At 39.8% G+C, this 16,917-nt stretch overlaps 1 protein-coding gene across 1 annotated transcript in view; it reads right to left on the reverse strand.

The window, feature by feature from the left end:
- The window catches only part of LOC128709355 (dopamine receptor 1), a 61,672-nt gene extending 45,134 nt beyond the window's left edge, over nucleotides 1-16,538 (reverse strand). The window contains exon 1 of the mRNA XM_053804353.1: nucleotides 16,482-16,538. Coding sequence (XP_053660328.1) covers nucleotides 16,482-16,538 — 57 coding nt within the window. The remainder of the gene's footprint in view (nucleotides 1-16,481) is intronic.
- Between the last annotated feature and the right edge of the window lie 379 nt (nucleotides 16,539-16,917).

Raw genomic sequence — 16,917 nt, forward strand, 5'->3', positions numbered from 1 at the left:
CTCTCCTAGCTACCAGAACGCGTGACGACATACGAACGATTATGTGAGATCAGCAGGGAAACTTTGAGTTATTAAAATTTTATGGCACAACGCATGACTGCAATTTATCTTGCGTACTTTCATGTTACGCTTGGTGAAGAAAATCCAGCACTGAGCAAAATGAAGCGCATGTTTGCCATTAGGCTGGCAGCTCGCACTGTTTCTGGAATCGAAACTTCAACAACGAAACAGAACACTGACAGCTATGACATACGTAACGAGCATAGCGATACAAATATCAAGCATAAAATGAATTTAGATTTGAAAGATATTTCGATATTGCTTCACATATATTATTATCTCAAACATAACATATTTTTTGCACAAGAAAAAAAGCCGAACAATTATTGTAAAAACTAGGAATACTATGCTACATCTATTTTTTTAATATATCATAATGCTTCTATTTGAATGAGACTACAGTTGAATTAGATGAGAGGCGGATTTGCTCGTAACCATTATGCTTATTTTGGGGAATTCCCAAAAACTGTATTGAAATGAGTATGCACTTCCATTCAGTTGCTGTGCAGCATTTAATATTGGTTGTGCTGTCCTTGAAAGGCTAGAAATTCCGATGCAGATAGTCCTGATAGGCCATGTGTAAATGGAAAGAGCGAACGTGGAAGGCAGAGAAAGAGGGTAAGAGGGAGAGTTTTCAACACAGAACGAAGATAGATGTCGACTGCCAACAAAAACATTTCCAAACATTCATATCCTTGGCTACTATGAAGTTATCCCTGCAGGAAGTGTAGACTTTTGAAAGCATGGGAATGGTGGCGGATAAAATGAAAACCAGAGTCTAGTCACTTAAAGAGATACTTCAACACCGGTCAAGGATAGTACGAGAGGGATGCAAGGAAAATTCTTTGAATTATGAATACCGTGCGGTTTCATTTTTAAGGCATTGCTGTTGGGCACTGTTCCAGATTATGCAAACTATCAGGGATGTGTTAGTAAAATAAATGTAACAAACGATTTTCGCAACCATTTTGTGTCGACCATAATCTTGACCATGACCGCAAACAGCCTTGTGCATTGTACAAGGAACTTTTTGGAAATATTATCCTAGGGCACATTGACAACCTTCATATTTCTCAACACATTGAACATAACGATAGTGTAATTTTTAGAATGGGAGCACATGAAAGCACCATCTTTTACATACAAATATCAAAACGTGTAATAAAATTGTATATCTAATCAATGTCAATCAATGTCAGATTTTTTCAGTGGTATTTTTTCGACATTATGAATTAATTATGTTTGCGTAATGATGTATAACAGCTTTCATTTCTAATAATATCTGTAACACTATTGAACATGTGATCATACTTCACAGGTTTCGCAAACTCATAATTATATATGGTATCTATCGTGCAGGCGATCATTTAAATACCTTTAATAGATTTATCTCTTCTCTTAGTTCAAACAACTAGGGCTATGGATAGGAACAAGGCTATAGAACCGGATAAGGGAAATGATTAGAAATGAAGTACGATGAACAATATAGACTTTGGAATAAATGAGTTTCATCTGGACCGTCTTTGTGGATACATCCATTCTTCAATCATAAAGTAGCTAAATTGAACTTTTTCTTATTTATCGACACAACAACCTCAAACAAGTGGTCTGGTTCATATCTGGCTTTCTTTGACTTTATTTACCCGTAGCCAGGTAGTCAGTCCTGCGTACGAGGGTTTGGATCCAATGGGAAAGGTCACTATCTAAATTGAACATTTACAATTAAATTTTAAAAACAATTAAATTTTTAACTTGCCTTGTGTAGGGGGACGCTCAAATCAAGAAATTGATGAGGTGAATGTTTTGTCTGAATAGTATCCAGATCAACCGGTCTAAACTCTTCTCGCTCGCCCAAGTTTAGTTGTCTTTATTTGTACTCATTTTTTGAGGGTTTTTTCCTATTTGTTAAGAAAAATACTACATGTCTTAACCACTTTCCTCCAGTAACTTCCATATCCGCTATAACAAAGCAATATTGCAGATTTAGTGCAATGGCTTGGGAATTGTTTATTACGAATTTCTGGGTATGGAACTGACAGTAAATATAAAACTTTACGAACAACAAATATAATCTTTCCATAGAACAACGAGAAAAATCTCTTTCCGCTTTTAGCCACTGAACTAAGCACCTCCAGACTAACATCTAGAGCAGTGACATCTAGAACATCTCCAAACTACGGCCAGCGGGACGAATGCGGCCCTCGAGAGCCTTCCTCGCTGTTGTTACCATTTTAAGAAATTGTCTAATTAAAAAAAAAGTTATATTTTTTAACTGTTCAAATATTCATTACTTTAATAGTCTGTTACATTAAATACTAATAGTTGTGAAAAATATACCATCTCAATCGCAACATCTGTGTAAATTACCCGTAAGATAATGCGTTAGTTGCCCCCACGCTATCGTGTAGGCTGAAAAGTATGGAGACCCCTGATCTAGAGGACGAATCTTGTCTACTGCTCCAGTTGGTCAAGATCTCTCAGAAGTCGAGTTATAAAAAATGGAGCAAGCACTAGATATGTGATGAACTAATAAAAAATTGTAATTACTTTACGATGAAAATAATTTGTTTATATTAGCCATGCAGAAAGTTCTAAACATCGCTAAAACAACGGCCGAAAACTTTCCGGTACACTTGATAATTCATCATTTATCTATGACAATTTATAGACGATCAATAAACATTACAGTAAGTTTGGTGCAGCTTCGAATCGATTGGAAAAATCCCTGTTTACTTTATCTGCCATGCTGCCATGCCATGTGGTGAAAATCTATCGCTCCGAGCATTAGTTACCTTTTGTTATAACAAACGTCCAACACAACTAAACGGCACAGAGAATTTCCGACTAGAGCCAATTCAGTCTCCAATTTGTTCGTTTGGTGAATGCTTCGCAGCACAATGAAACAGCACCAATCACTACAAACTTAGCACAACGGAGCCATGATTCGTGGTTTGAAAGAGCTCGTTAAAAGCTTTCGTGGTGTGCCGTACATTGATGGCTTCTTTAGTGCCATGCAGCGTATGACAACCTGTCAACAGATAAGGTGAAATGCTGAATTGCACGAGTACAAACACACTAACGCCGCTATTTATGTCCAATTCAATTGGCGATTCATATTTGATGCCACTTAAAGGACATTTTCTTAACGAGCTCCTGAACCAATGTTCCGTTCGTCTTCTGATACTGAATGAGAGCAAAGATATCGATTGTTTGAATTCCAGAGTAGTATGGGACGGGGGAAACATGGCGTATCCTAGCAGAGCAGCGTGCATGGATGGTAATGATGGATGACGACACCAAGAATGATAGTTAAAAGAAGTGATGATGGGAAAATGTAAGCCGTACAACTTTTACCAACACTTCGTGTAAATATGGTTCCGTGTCCCCGAGGTTCACTCCAAACGTAGTTTAGCATCCGTTTTGGGATGCTACTAGAAAACACTGGTCAGCCTTTAGAAAACTGGCATCAAAATTCATTAAGACCGGTATGTTCAATTTGAGTGCATGCTAGGACTCCCATGAGTCTGCTGGTTGCACTTAGGGTGAAAGGGTTCTTATCGACGATTTTTCGTAAGCTTCTACTGTACGACCTGCTAAGGACGTAACGTTATTCCATTACTTTGCCACACCCAGGCTGTCAAATACCTTAATGTGGTTATGATTGAATGACGAGCAAAACTGGCAATGATTTCCGACACCAGAAAAACGGTGCTGGAACATGCTGGGTCCTACCACCTACTATGACCATGTTGGGCTGACGTGTATGTGATGCGTTGCTGTCGCATCCTAGTGAATGCTTCTCCATGTCGGCTCGATGATATACTTCTGCTGTAATATCGACTAGACGCTCTACAGGCGTTCAACTACTTGCTTCATGCTTGCTGCACCGTGCACTAGAATTCCAATTTGATTTGAGCCCACAGGCAACCAAATATAGTCGTTCGTTAGATGAATGCATCGAAAAACGAAATAACGTCCAGATTGTCCTGATGGAACCAAGTTGGTTCCGTAATAAATTTTTCACCCGCCATAGGCCAAAAAAGGTCCCAATGAACAGCAGTATATCTCGTGGATCGTGCTGTGTTCTACAACACTAATCTTGAATGTAAGCTGTGGTAGTTTGTGATAAATTTTTTACTCGACATCCAACAAACATCAGTACTTTGACAACTTGACATGATTCATTTTAACAGTGCAAACTTTTTAAGAGCAAAATAGCGTGCTTCACATTAGTTCAATTTGTAATCGTCTTTTATTTTCGTTTTATTTCACGTTTCAATTACTGTCTAAGTTAGAAGACATTCAATTTAACCATAAATCAACATGTCCTAGTGCGACGATTTTATGAAACAGAGAGTCCGTATGAACTTATGTGATAGTTTCATTTGTTTCAAACCATTATTACAAAATTACCATGTATAACACAACATGTATAACAAAATACATATATAAAAAGTGGTAAATGTTGACATCACACGTTACACGATTAGACCATTAAGACGTTTTATTAAAGTTGCAGCATATTGAATCAATGTTTTTTTTAATTACAAAAGTGTTGAAAAGATTAATAAGTAATTACGATTTGAGTGACCTACCTACCGTATCATCGGCTGGTACGTTGTAAGCAGCACCATACGTTTAATTGACCTGCTAATGGAGCAGTTACGACTACAAACAACCAACAAGCGTAAACGCCGCGGACGCAAAAGGTCAAGATTTGGAGCATGTCGTAGTATAGAAGTGTAATTTGTTCATGCATCGATCGAAGAAAGCCTGTCTGCTGAAGAAAAAGTTCTTGTTTTCTTGATAGCAAATGCATAAAACAAAAATTAACTGAACAATCTCAATGAACGCACGGAGTTGTATATGCCCTACCCTAAAGGAGCTTACTACGTATAACAAAAGGCTTTTTTGTTCGTGCCGGGCTCTTTTTTCGTTGTTTGGCCCGGTATCCTGTCCTGTCATGTTGGCTTTGGCTGTGTGGGAATGATTGATGAACGTTTTCATCTACCTAAAATCCAAAGCAAACTTCATAAAAAAAACCAAATGCACATACACTCTTGCTCACATAGGAAGAGCAAGAACAAAACCCATGGCACAAAAGTTTTTGTGTACGGCAGAAGCGAGAATAAGAGTAAAAATCGTTTATTTTTCAGCACACGCTTTTTACACCCTCACTGGCCTTGATGATAGTGATTTTTTCTTCTGAGCTAGCAGATTTTGACACGAAGAATTTCTACGGTCATCTAGATCCAATACAGGACGGTTCCTTTCGCAACGAAACACAGAGTGTGAGCCAAATACCTATGCAAAGAAGCGGCGTCACCGGTAGTGAGGCATAGCTGATTGATGCTAATCGCCTGCGGATTTGTCTGTGGATTTTTTTGCACTATGAGGGCTTTTGTTTTTTGAGCTGGAATCTGTTGTGGCCTTTTGTAAATATTACAGCAGCTACCGGCCATATGGCACATTCAACGGCAGTATCATAAGCCTATTTCACACGGTTGTGATGTTGGGGTAGAAAAGTGTTCGTTTCATGGAGAAAAAATCCTCTATGCACACATTGCACATTCGGTTAGCTCTTTTAGTTATGGATTATTCATAGCATCAATTCCCATCGATAGCCATTGATAGTCAACCGAAGAACCATGAAACTCATTACCAGGTTCAACGTTACAGCAAATGGAATTCTTCTCGCGTCTCCCCAAGCACGGCTATTTATTTATTATTTGACTCCTCTTGGCTATTTCGGCAAGATTGGCACCTAAAAGGAGCAATTCCTACTCGGTCGTGTGTAACTGAAACCCCGTTCAACTATGCAATGTTTAGCGCTGGACATCTGGGGATTTAGCACTCGACCACAGTGTTACCACCGCCGGCTTTTAGCAGGTCACGCGGAATTATGGTTCGGGCGTTGAGATCGCGGTTAATAAATTATGATGATGAGCCGTAATTAATTTCATTAGACCGCAATAACAGCAACATACGAGAACAGGACGTCCAACGTCCAGACCATGATCGTCATATCAGTGAAATTTCCACTGGGTGCAAAGCCAGCTCGCCGAAGCCTTTGCTGTGTGATTCTGGTTACTGAGATTTGAAACCATACTGGTCGGTGAGGATGGGCGAAAAGCACTTCAGTTGGTCGCAAACCTATTCGTACAGGTGCGTATTTGAATAAATTTATCATTGGCTAAACACCACAAGCTGCACCGCTGCGTGTTGCTGTTTTCGATTAAACATGCTGACGCTGGTGATGTAATATGTTATGTGCCAAGCGGCCACGAAGTGTCATATGTGGGGAATACCACCACCCAACGTTGACAACTTACGTTAATGAAGATGGATTCCGCACACACGCATACGCACACCAGTCTGCAACTCAGCGACATTTGGGATGTGGACAAACATTACTGCTAACCGAGCAGTGAGTGATTTCCGTTGTGTAGGTAATGTCAACCGTGGTGCAAAGAACCAAGAATCACCAGCAAGACCAGATTTTCACAGAGAGGAAATCGGCTGAACCCAACACCCGAAAGACATGTGTGTTAGTAGAATTAGTAGATTGTCATCTAATTGATTGCTAATTATGACAGGTACGTGCTCTTATTGCTTTTCACGCACATAATGACGTTGCGGTGTGGTAGGAAATTGTTTCAGAATTGATCGATATTAGCACGCACGCAACATGCAACACTGCTTTTACATCGTCGAAAATAGTAGTTGTCAAATAATCTACATATGTACGCATTTAATTTACAAGACTGGCATAAGTTTCGTACACAAATTCTTGATGCATAAATCCCGTTCTCGTATTAATGTTTTGCGATCGGTATAACGAGTACTCCAATTATGTAATTACGCATGGTACGAGTATGAATGAATCCACCGCAGATAAAGTGATCCCTGTCCATCGTACGCACAACATTACAAAGCATTATTTTATAACCAGCATTGCTGGATATAATAAAGTTTTATTATGAACCGTTCAAAGTGTTAGTGCAGAAAGATATGGTTTCTGGTTTACTTTTAGCCTTCAACAGCTATTTTTATTTATAACCTCTAGTGAATCACGGAAACTGTGGCGTATTGAATGCAAAGAGAAACTCGTAAAGATATGGCTTGCGGGCTAGCCCCAAGGTGGCAATTTTGTTGCAGAAGATCTTCTTACGATATATTATAACCAAAAACGAAGAAGGTAATAAAGAGGTCGAACAATCGACAACGCTATAACGCCTTCACTGAATGGTTACGTAGAGTTATACCGTTTTGTGGATGATGAAAAAAGCGTCCCAAGCAAATATGGATCGGCTGTCGATAGTCAATGCTGCAGGGCTCACGTGACAACCGTACGACGCGGAAGGAACATAAGACACAACGAAACGTCTTCTGAAACACTGATTGAACAATGAATCCGGAGTGTAACGAGTTGTCGGGGACAGTCATCGACATTTACGTCCGCTCGTCGATTGATACGAGTCGGACCGGAAGCAACGAACGGAACACGTTACGATTTTTCCTGATTGATCCTCATCTAACCGCACAATGTTATTATGCTGAAGCATTATCGCTTCTTCGACTAGACACCGTATGGAGTAGACAAACCAAAATATCTTTTCTCCGTAGTTGTGGTTTAGCAAGATATCTGTGTATCTGCTCTAATGCCCCATTGCACTGACACATAAAGGACATTGAAGAAGGATCTTAAAATTGTCCTGAACAGTGAAATTCGCACACGAGTGAACATCAGAACTCATGCAGAAGAATTTATACTCCGTCACTCTGACAATGTTATTGTTGAAACAACCCTTTCTTTATTAATAATACTGCTGTTATGCTGTACTTACCCACCGGTGTTTTGCAAATCTCTACGGTTAAATATGAATACCGGAAAATAAAATAATCGTTTTAATTTTCTTCTTCCATTTCTGATAGCAATTTATCCTTTTACATGCTATATATAGCTTGCATTTTCTATGTTAATGTGAATACCAAGATTTTTCAAGTTGTTTACAAGCAAACACGTAAACACGTCATCTGCGATGCCCATTAAGTATCATGAACGACATGAATAGTTCATGAAGTGATCAGATTTGTGTACAAAATACGCCAACGAAACTTTTGTTTACTACAGTATCCAGCATTTATTTGTGCATCTGATACTCTGAAAATAAACATAACATTTAAATGGAACTCCCAGTTTACTGAGCATCTTTTTGACGTTCTATTAAGATATATATGGCTTTGCGAAATATGTTAAATAAAAAAAAATATAACAATATGTAACCGACTTGAAGTCGGTACAATATTTTATACGAAAGAAAATAGGCAACACTGAAAGTGTTTTTTTTTTCAAATCGGAAGATATTGAATCTAGATGAACATATTTTTAACAGGACGCAGGATTAATAGAACAAATCTTGCATGAATTTTTACTTGTATGGCAAGAAGATTAAACACGATAATAACTAACGGGACTAATTCGGAATGAAGGTGAAAGTACTCTCGTGATTTCAGCAAGCATGGCTACAAGAATTTGATTCATTTCAATTGAAATTGCACATACGTCATTTCAAACCATTTCACTGTTCCAAGTTCTAACATAATTTTCTAAGAAACATATGCTATGAAACATGATTTTTCAGCATAACGTTTTAACAAAAGGTGCATTTGTCATGCATCTGACTTCAGTTTCTGGCTCAAGCAGTTCTTTCGGGATTCTCCTTCATTAAAACCAAAGACATAAAGAACATAATTTTACGGATTTCTAATAATCATTTCCATCCAGCCTCCTAAGTCTACACTTATTTCCACCAGTGTACCACTTCAACCTCATCTCTACAGCCCAGGAGGAGCTGCACTTGATATGAGAATCACAACATGCTGCAATAAATGCAAAACATCTCAATGCTCACTCTTCACTCACACGAGGCATGGTAAATTAGTTGCCTCTTGATCGATGTTTACTTCTGTTTTTTTTTTACTCATTTTCTATGTTATAGCACTATATGCACACATTGGAGAAAATTTTGCTAATACTTGTGAATCAAAGGATAAACAACTTATTTTTACGGTCTGAACAACAAATATTTTTTGTATAACCGAACGATTTTTTGTAAAACATTATAATGTTTTTAACAAACGATCGAAGTGAGCATATATTATGTTATAACATACCCGCTAAAAGCTTATTTGCGAGAACTAGTTCGATTCAAGTTTTATTACTTCCACTGGATGTTCCCGTGCTTACCTTCGTGTATAAACAATGGCATAGCTTCCCTCAACGTTCATGTGCATGTGTTTTAGATTGACATAGTTGCATGTGCCATATCTATTGGTGCATTCTAGCTTATTGACATCGCAAACTACCCGTGAAAGCATATGGTAGCATGTTTCTGGCGAGCTTTCTTTACACGTCACTTGTCAAACCATACGGAGCCAGTCCATTGAGGTCCTCGTACCCTGTTTCCAGTACGTGCACGTGCGGTATCAGCTTGCAACTGGTACTGTGCACCGAGAGTGCGCCGATGGAAATGTGAAAAGTCTTCACACCCTATCCCATCGTCCACCCACGGTCAATCTTCCAAATTCTTTGTTTCCTAGAAACATTCACTCTTTCGAACCGACTGTCTCATCAGGCAGTCTGTTGCAGGGAAGGATTTTCGACAAATTTCCAATAAACCTAAACCGAAAGTGGCTGCTGCACAGCGAGAGTATCGCATGGTTCATGCCAAGTGTTCGTCCATTTCGGCACAATGAAGTGCAATCGTGGGAGAAACCAGAATGGTTATTCGCCATCAGGGACCTCATTGAGAAGAGGGCTCAACCAACGCCATGCACACGTTCGGTGCGTGTATGGAATATGTTCATCGTTTGAATCAATTCCTAACCCCGTTCGAAGGGTGCATTTGAGACTGGATGGGATGTTTTGTGCATTCGTTATTTTAAGCATCGCTGACTTGGACGGGTGTGATGAAAAACATACATGCCTGCATCGGACGTACAGCAAGCAATTCGGAAACGCTATCCTCTATCCAAGCACGGAATCATGACGTATGGTATAACTTTTAGGTGACGTTTCGCGGCAGGTTACATCCGCAACTCTTCCACCGCGTGTGCAATACATAATTTGAATGCTCCCCGTGTGGAAACTACCGCCGCCCTCATTCAGCATAACCAATACTTAAGTGCTAACCGTCGTCAACGGGCTGTTCGAAAGCTAACACAAGGGCAGTCCCACTGACCGGTTAGTGATTTTAAATCTCACTCAATGGCGGAAACTATTCCCAGGAGGTAATCCTCTTTCGGAAATGGGGAAACATTTTCCCAGATTTGTGCTCCAGCACACTCTGAAATTTGGTGTCTCTGTTCGATGGTTATCGCATGTTTGGCGCACGTACGAGGGCAATGTTTTTCGTTCAGTGCTAAAGTGAATTCGCTAACGAGCCAATCTTATGCTAAATTGCTTTCCCGAGTACTAATGCCAACCCGTTTCATGCGGCTCTTGACGTTGGAATTTTAATTAAAATCCTTTTTTTTTATTCCCGATTCCGATGAAGGCCCACGAGCGAAAGGCTTTCCTGCGCGTGTGAAGCTACGCTGCAGTTAAGCGCGTTCAATGTGTTTGGAAAAAATGCGCTGTACTGCCCTTTTGTAATCTCTAACAGAATGGAGTTAATTATGCGTGAACATGGAGACTGTTCTTCTGAAAAAAACAGAATGAAAACAAAACAAAATCCAAACCCAACTGCCAAACTTGTTGTTTTGAGTCTACTGAGTTTTACAAAAACAAAAAAGGATTAACACTTATCAAAAATTCGTAGTTCTCAGCAATCGAAAAAAACTCTAAATTTTTTGGTTAGAATATGGCACAAAGTCTAACCATAATAGATCCAAATAGTGCTTCTGGGCTTCGTACATGTTAATTTGCGATACAATCGCTCTATTGCATCGTAAAGGCAACGCAAAACTTACAGTTAAATAGCATGCGATGAGAAAATTTTTATCGACATGCTTCTATCCGGCATTATACTAATTAAACAGACAACCGCTGGTTAAGCTTCAGGCAAGCAATGTTTATACACGCGTTTCCATTGTTTCCGCCTTGAAGTATCGCGAGAAGCGTGAGAACCTAGAGGAAAAAATCGCAACGTAGAAGCTCAGTGTCTAGCCCCAATGAGTTCCCATTCACAAACGAAAGTCGATCGATAGTTAAATCAAAATGAATTTTCGCCTAATCTGATTGAAAAGTTCGCTACCTTTAGTGTCAAAGTCCCATGCTTGTGCGGTTCGAATGCTACGTTACTGAAGGAAGAAAGTTAAACATGTATCCATGCACAAATACAAAAAAAAAACTTCACAAATTCAACCGCCCGTGCTAAAGCTCTTGTGCATAAAAACGTTACCTACACCTGCGCTGGCAGCTGTGTCGGTCCTAGTGCATTCATACTAGTATCTGACAAGTACTATGGCAAACTTTCCCACCATGCTTTAGCACCGTATGTAAGTGGGAACATTTGTCCTCTTCTTTCGCCGTGTACCATCCGGCATTAGTGCCCTCACAGCTTCACTTCAAAACGTTTGCTCACTTATACTATTTGGATTGTACCGATAAGCGCGAGGAACTTTGCCACATGCTAAATATGGAACCCGCGCAAAGGATGCACAGTTTCGGGGGTTGTAAAAGATTACGAGATTAACATATGGAGCCAAAAAGATGGGATTACGGTACTTGCTACTTCTATACGTACACCAAAGTATTCTAAAGAAGGTATATCAGTAGTGTCAAAGCTGCTGCTAAAATCCGACAAAATGTGTCGTCCCATCCGTATGCACGATAGAAAAAGTGCAATCCTTTGTAACTGCATTGCTACATTCACATCCAAGTCGTAAGCCTGAACAGTATGCTGTGTAGCACCCGCGGTGTACACTAATCTTATTCCAAAGGTATTCAATCATCTTTTCGTCTGACATGGGATGCGGTATTCAAAACTCAGTTTAGAAACCAATTCGATTACAGAACGAGCATGGTTTGGGCAAACGAAATGTAATCACTACCAATGAATAATGTCCTTTTTTGGAGTTGTATTCGCGGAATGATTTATGCTGCACGGTGAACACCCACTCGGTGATCACATGATTTGCTACAAATTAGACACATATAATACGATAAATATAAGTTTATACCCTTTCTCTCTGCCCGCAGTTTGAAACAATGCGTGGCAACGAGCTAAACTTTGTAATTTATGTTTGGTAGTATATTTTCTGCCCCCTACATGCCAATCGCTGTGAAGCGAGAGCGTTTTCTCTATTTTCTCGTCCGTTGCGCATTTTAATCAATCGTCAATCAACGGCAAAGCAACCGTAACCCTAGGCCTCTCGTTGCAGCGCTGCCACTATCAACATACATTGTTTCTTCCGGCTTCCAGCGCGCACATAAAAGATAAAAAATAAAAAATACATATACACTGATTGATGGTTCGTTTATTCGCTACACTGCGCAGCACATCGAGCCTGTAGAATATGATCACGGAAAGTGGTGTGAAGCGGATACCAGTGGCTTGCCTCGTGTGGCTTCAAAGCCTTCCTCAGCAAAGTTCTTCGTCCTGGTGCACACATATCTACCATTAGGGCGAACCGGAAGCGAAAAGTCATTACTGTCCTTTTTTATTATTTATCAATAGATACTTTTCCCAGATTCCAATGGACCTCCCGGTGGGTTCTCGACAGCCATTCTTGGCGTTTCTTTTCGGTCGTACACATTTTTGTACACAGACGTTTGAGCGTTTCAAATTTCTTTCACATTTCGGGCGTGCTTCGAAAACCGAGCGTCGACCTCACATTGGTGGACGGATTTCAAACCACCACCACAACGAGCGAACCGTTGATGTCATGACACTGCCAGCAATTAGGAGGAAATTAAACGTCAATTCGTCTACCATTCGGAGCACCGCTGTCAGGATCATTTTAGATTGCTTCCATCGGCGTTACACCGTTACACACGGGTGTAGCCGTTTACAACAGACCACCCAAAAACTGATGCATGTTTGTTTGACCTACTTTCTGTTGAATGTTCTTCGAAACATTCACATTCAGTGCCGTTTCGCTTTAAAATTATATTAAAAGCATTTGAACCAGAGGTCTCTGGTGGTAGCAGCAAAGAGTCGGCCATCGTACAGTTTGTCGTACCGGTATTTTTGCTTTTACCGTAGCTGCTTTCTTTCCTCTTTCCTTTGCAATCCACCATACGAGGTACGAGTGAAGGGCAGAAGAGTGGAATTGCGTTTGATTGATTAAAATACGGCAATGCGCTGCACGATCGCGACCCAACAAAACTTACTGCTTATCCAAATAGCTCTTTAGAACGAATTGAACGAAACTCGTTACCTCAAGTATATCCTTCATCGTCTCGGAGCGTTGCGAATGGTGCGAGAAAAAAAAATAACATGCGAAGGTTGCAAATTTATTGCGTGACACATTTGGTTTGGGCTGTTTTACAGAGCAAATCTTATTCAGCTGCACGGTAATGTTTACCGTAACTTCGTTACGTGGGACGTCTTCCGGTTGGAACGACCCAGAGCAAATTTCGTTGTTTCATGGAATGAATAGCGAATATTTTACGAATTGCGAATACAGATCAAATAGGTAGGTTTTTTATTCTTAGATGCATATTGTATTGTTACAGATAGCTAAAGATAGCTAAATTGATACAGATACAGGTAGCTAAAGCTCCCTACTACCCACAATTCCCTGTGAGGTATTGTTTTATCCTAAAAGTAAGAGAATTCAAACAAATGAAAAGCTCAGTAATTTGATATTTTTGAAACCCTTCTCCAATGCAAAAAAAAGAACAGAACAAAACAATCTTCCCTTTTGTACCAAATAAAGCACTTTTGACCTTTAATTTACTATTCACTACGTCAACCAGATTGCCATCGATACAAACACAGTTCGACGGCTAAGCAAACACGATCGGAATCAAATGACAAATGGATTCAAATTTCGCCCCTCACGTGCTAAATTGGCAGTATATCATTTTTGCACCGAGAGAAAATTTATGTCCTTGCTGACGACTGTATCGCCAATCGATGCCAATTGAACATATTCTCGAGCCGATTACAACATAAACATTAATAGACCGAAGGAAGATGGATGATAGCCGGCCGTGGATGGCATGGCGCGTAAAACACGCGACACAAAGTTCGGAAGTGAAAGTTTCTAGAGCGCATTTTTTAATGGCTATAAAAAACTTAAAAAAAACTGTCCACACGAAACGGCTGCACAACGTTCAACGAAAACGACACTTCGACACGGACAGACAGCCAGAAAGCAATTAAAAGTTCAATAAAACTAAGCTGTAACCGGCAACAGTTTAACACCTGGCCACATCCGCCTGTTGTTTGGACAGTCAATTTGCGTGCTATCATTTGAAATAAAAGAATCTCCAACAAACAAAAATCTTCCTCCGACAAGCCCTATTTTACATCCTCTTTGCGAGCTTCTTTTTGGTTCCCGTAGTTTTACAAACCATGAGAGGCGATGACGGCGAAATATGAAGGTTGCCGTAGATTACCATCTCCTCCAGCAATGTTTAGCATGGGACACAGAAAGCCACACTAGGCACCATTAAAAACAGGACGTGCTTTCGTTTCCGCTAATGGACCTCGGGGATGCAGCGAAACCAATGGCTGTGGTCCATCCAGAGGAGCGAAAGTCACAAAGCCGAAGGGAATCAAAATTATGACCCTCATTGATGTCAGAGATGATGATGATAAATATGCTACCAATAACACTCGCCACTTTTAATCTTACAAAACAGTGCGAACTGGAAAATCGGTTTTCTCTTTGCGTTTCGGAAAGATTCTTCCTTTGCCCGAGAAACAAACTGAGGTGCAATTCTCATCACACAATTTTGGATATTTGCAGAGCTATCATCCCAGTGGCGATGGTGTTCCATCACATGCTTCAACTGAGAAATTTGTAGAAAGAAAAATCTGACCACGATTTATGCGCAACCAGATAAACAAATTATCTTGTTCGCCTTCCCTTTTTCGCGCGCCCATCCATCTGTTGCTGTTATCCCGGTATCGTTTCAGTCGCAAGTTAATTGATGATAATTCCTTTCATTCATTCTACTTTTCTACTACATTAGCGAGAATTTTCACAAGACGCATATCGAGAAGGACCCTCCAACATGGTTCCGGCATTCGTTTGGCTTTCGGTGGTACTACGGTGGCATAGAGCCGCTTCTTTTGCTTCATTTTTATTCTGCCAGAGCTATCCCGAAGTCCGAAAGAAATAGCGGTATCGAATAAATAATGGTAATGAAGCACTGATTGCAGCCACCATGGAGGCGCCTGGTATAATTATTATGATTTCTATACCCTGGGACTGGGCCTGTGAAGTAAAGTTCACAAAATAACTTTTCGCTCATTCACTCAACCAAGGCGCCAGAAGCTAATTTTGCATACAAAACACTCATCAAATTGGACAAATAAGTGTCTGACAAAACCCATTCCTAGCCATTACTTTCCGCAAGTAGTTAGAAAATCATGTTAACGTTACATTGCTGCTACTGTTAGGGTTCAAACTTTTCTAAATTATCAAATATAATGAATTGTATTTATGAAAATTACAATGTTTTACGATTGATGCGAGTTACACGGTACTTATAAAGTAGTACAGACAAAACGAAGACTACAGTACCGTAGACGATATTCCAATCACATTACCAATATACCTTATCCAGCATGTACAGCTCTTTAACGAGTCTATTAACTTGATTTCCACTTTATTTCATATTGATCTTATTCCCATCGATCTGTGAAGAAAGACTTTTTCCGTGTTGTTATCCTTCTTTCGTAGCAATTTCAATTCAATGAGATATGATGAATAAATTTAATTTTAACAAATCATTTGATATTTTCGATATTACTTCCCTGTCCAGGGTCAAGTGTTTACCGGAAAGAAAATCCATATATAAATAGGTAAAATATTGTGTACCACAGCACAGTAAACCTTTAGTTTTACTTTTTATGTTATGACTTATTTCATCGCTAACGATAGAATTCGACTCGCGTTCCAATTGCGTTCATGAAGCAGAAGCAAAGCGTAAGGATTATATGGAATTATAAAATCAAATTCATTCGGCTTTACGTCGGATTTTGGGTAGCTGTAGAATCGAAACAGTGTTTCATGATGCTGCCTGTACGACCGAATATGTGATTGATTGAATTGGCACAGGTATTGCCAACACGTCAAAAGTGCAGATAGGGTAGTGGGAAAAAGTAAATATTATCCTTTCTGCCGGCGGTACATTCGTTTTTGTGTGCTGTAACCATCCTTATAACACTGTGCCGGGATATATGAATACCACAACTACATAGATGCTGTCAAATCGAAAACCAAATATCCAACTTTACCGTGCTTGTACTGGAAAGGTAGCCTAGTGTCCGGATGTCGATGATATCGATGTCCATCCTGGCGGGAATTGGCTTCGTATCGAATGATGGTTCGTTTCTCCCCTTAACGCTACTGCCGCTGCTACTCTTGCTAGTTATAGCTTTGCCTCCAGATGTACTTGAGGCTTTAGTTACACACACACATACACATATGCAACCTGATGCATTTATCGAAATAGGACACGATCACCCTTAGTTTTGTAGCAGTACTGGCGCGATTTTCCACACCAAATTAAATGGTGTGAAATGCATCATGCGAATGGTATACATTTTTACATTCTGGTAATGGTTGCTTTCTATTATTTAACAATTCACAAACCACATGAACTAGTTTCGCGCACTGTTCACCATCACGATTCTTCTGTAAATTTATTAAAAAATGCTGCTGTGAATGTTA

The sequence above is a fragment of the Anopheles marshallii genome, chromosome 2 (genome assembly GCF_943734725.1).
Source record: "Anopheles marshallii chromosome 2, idAnoMarsDA_429_01, whole genome shotgun sequence".
Taxonomy (NCBI): domain Eukaryota; kingdom Metazoa; phylum Arthropoda; class Insecta; order Diptera; family Culicidae; genus Anopheles; species Anopheles marshallii.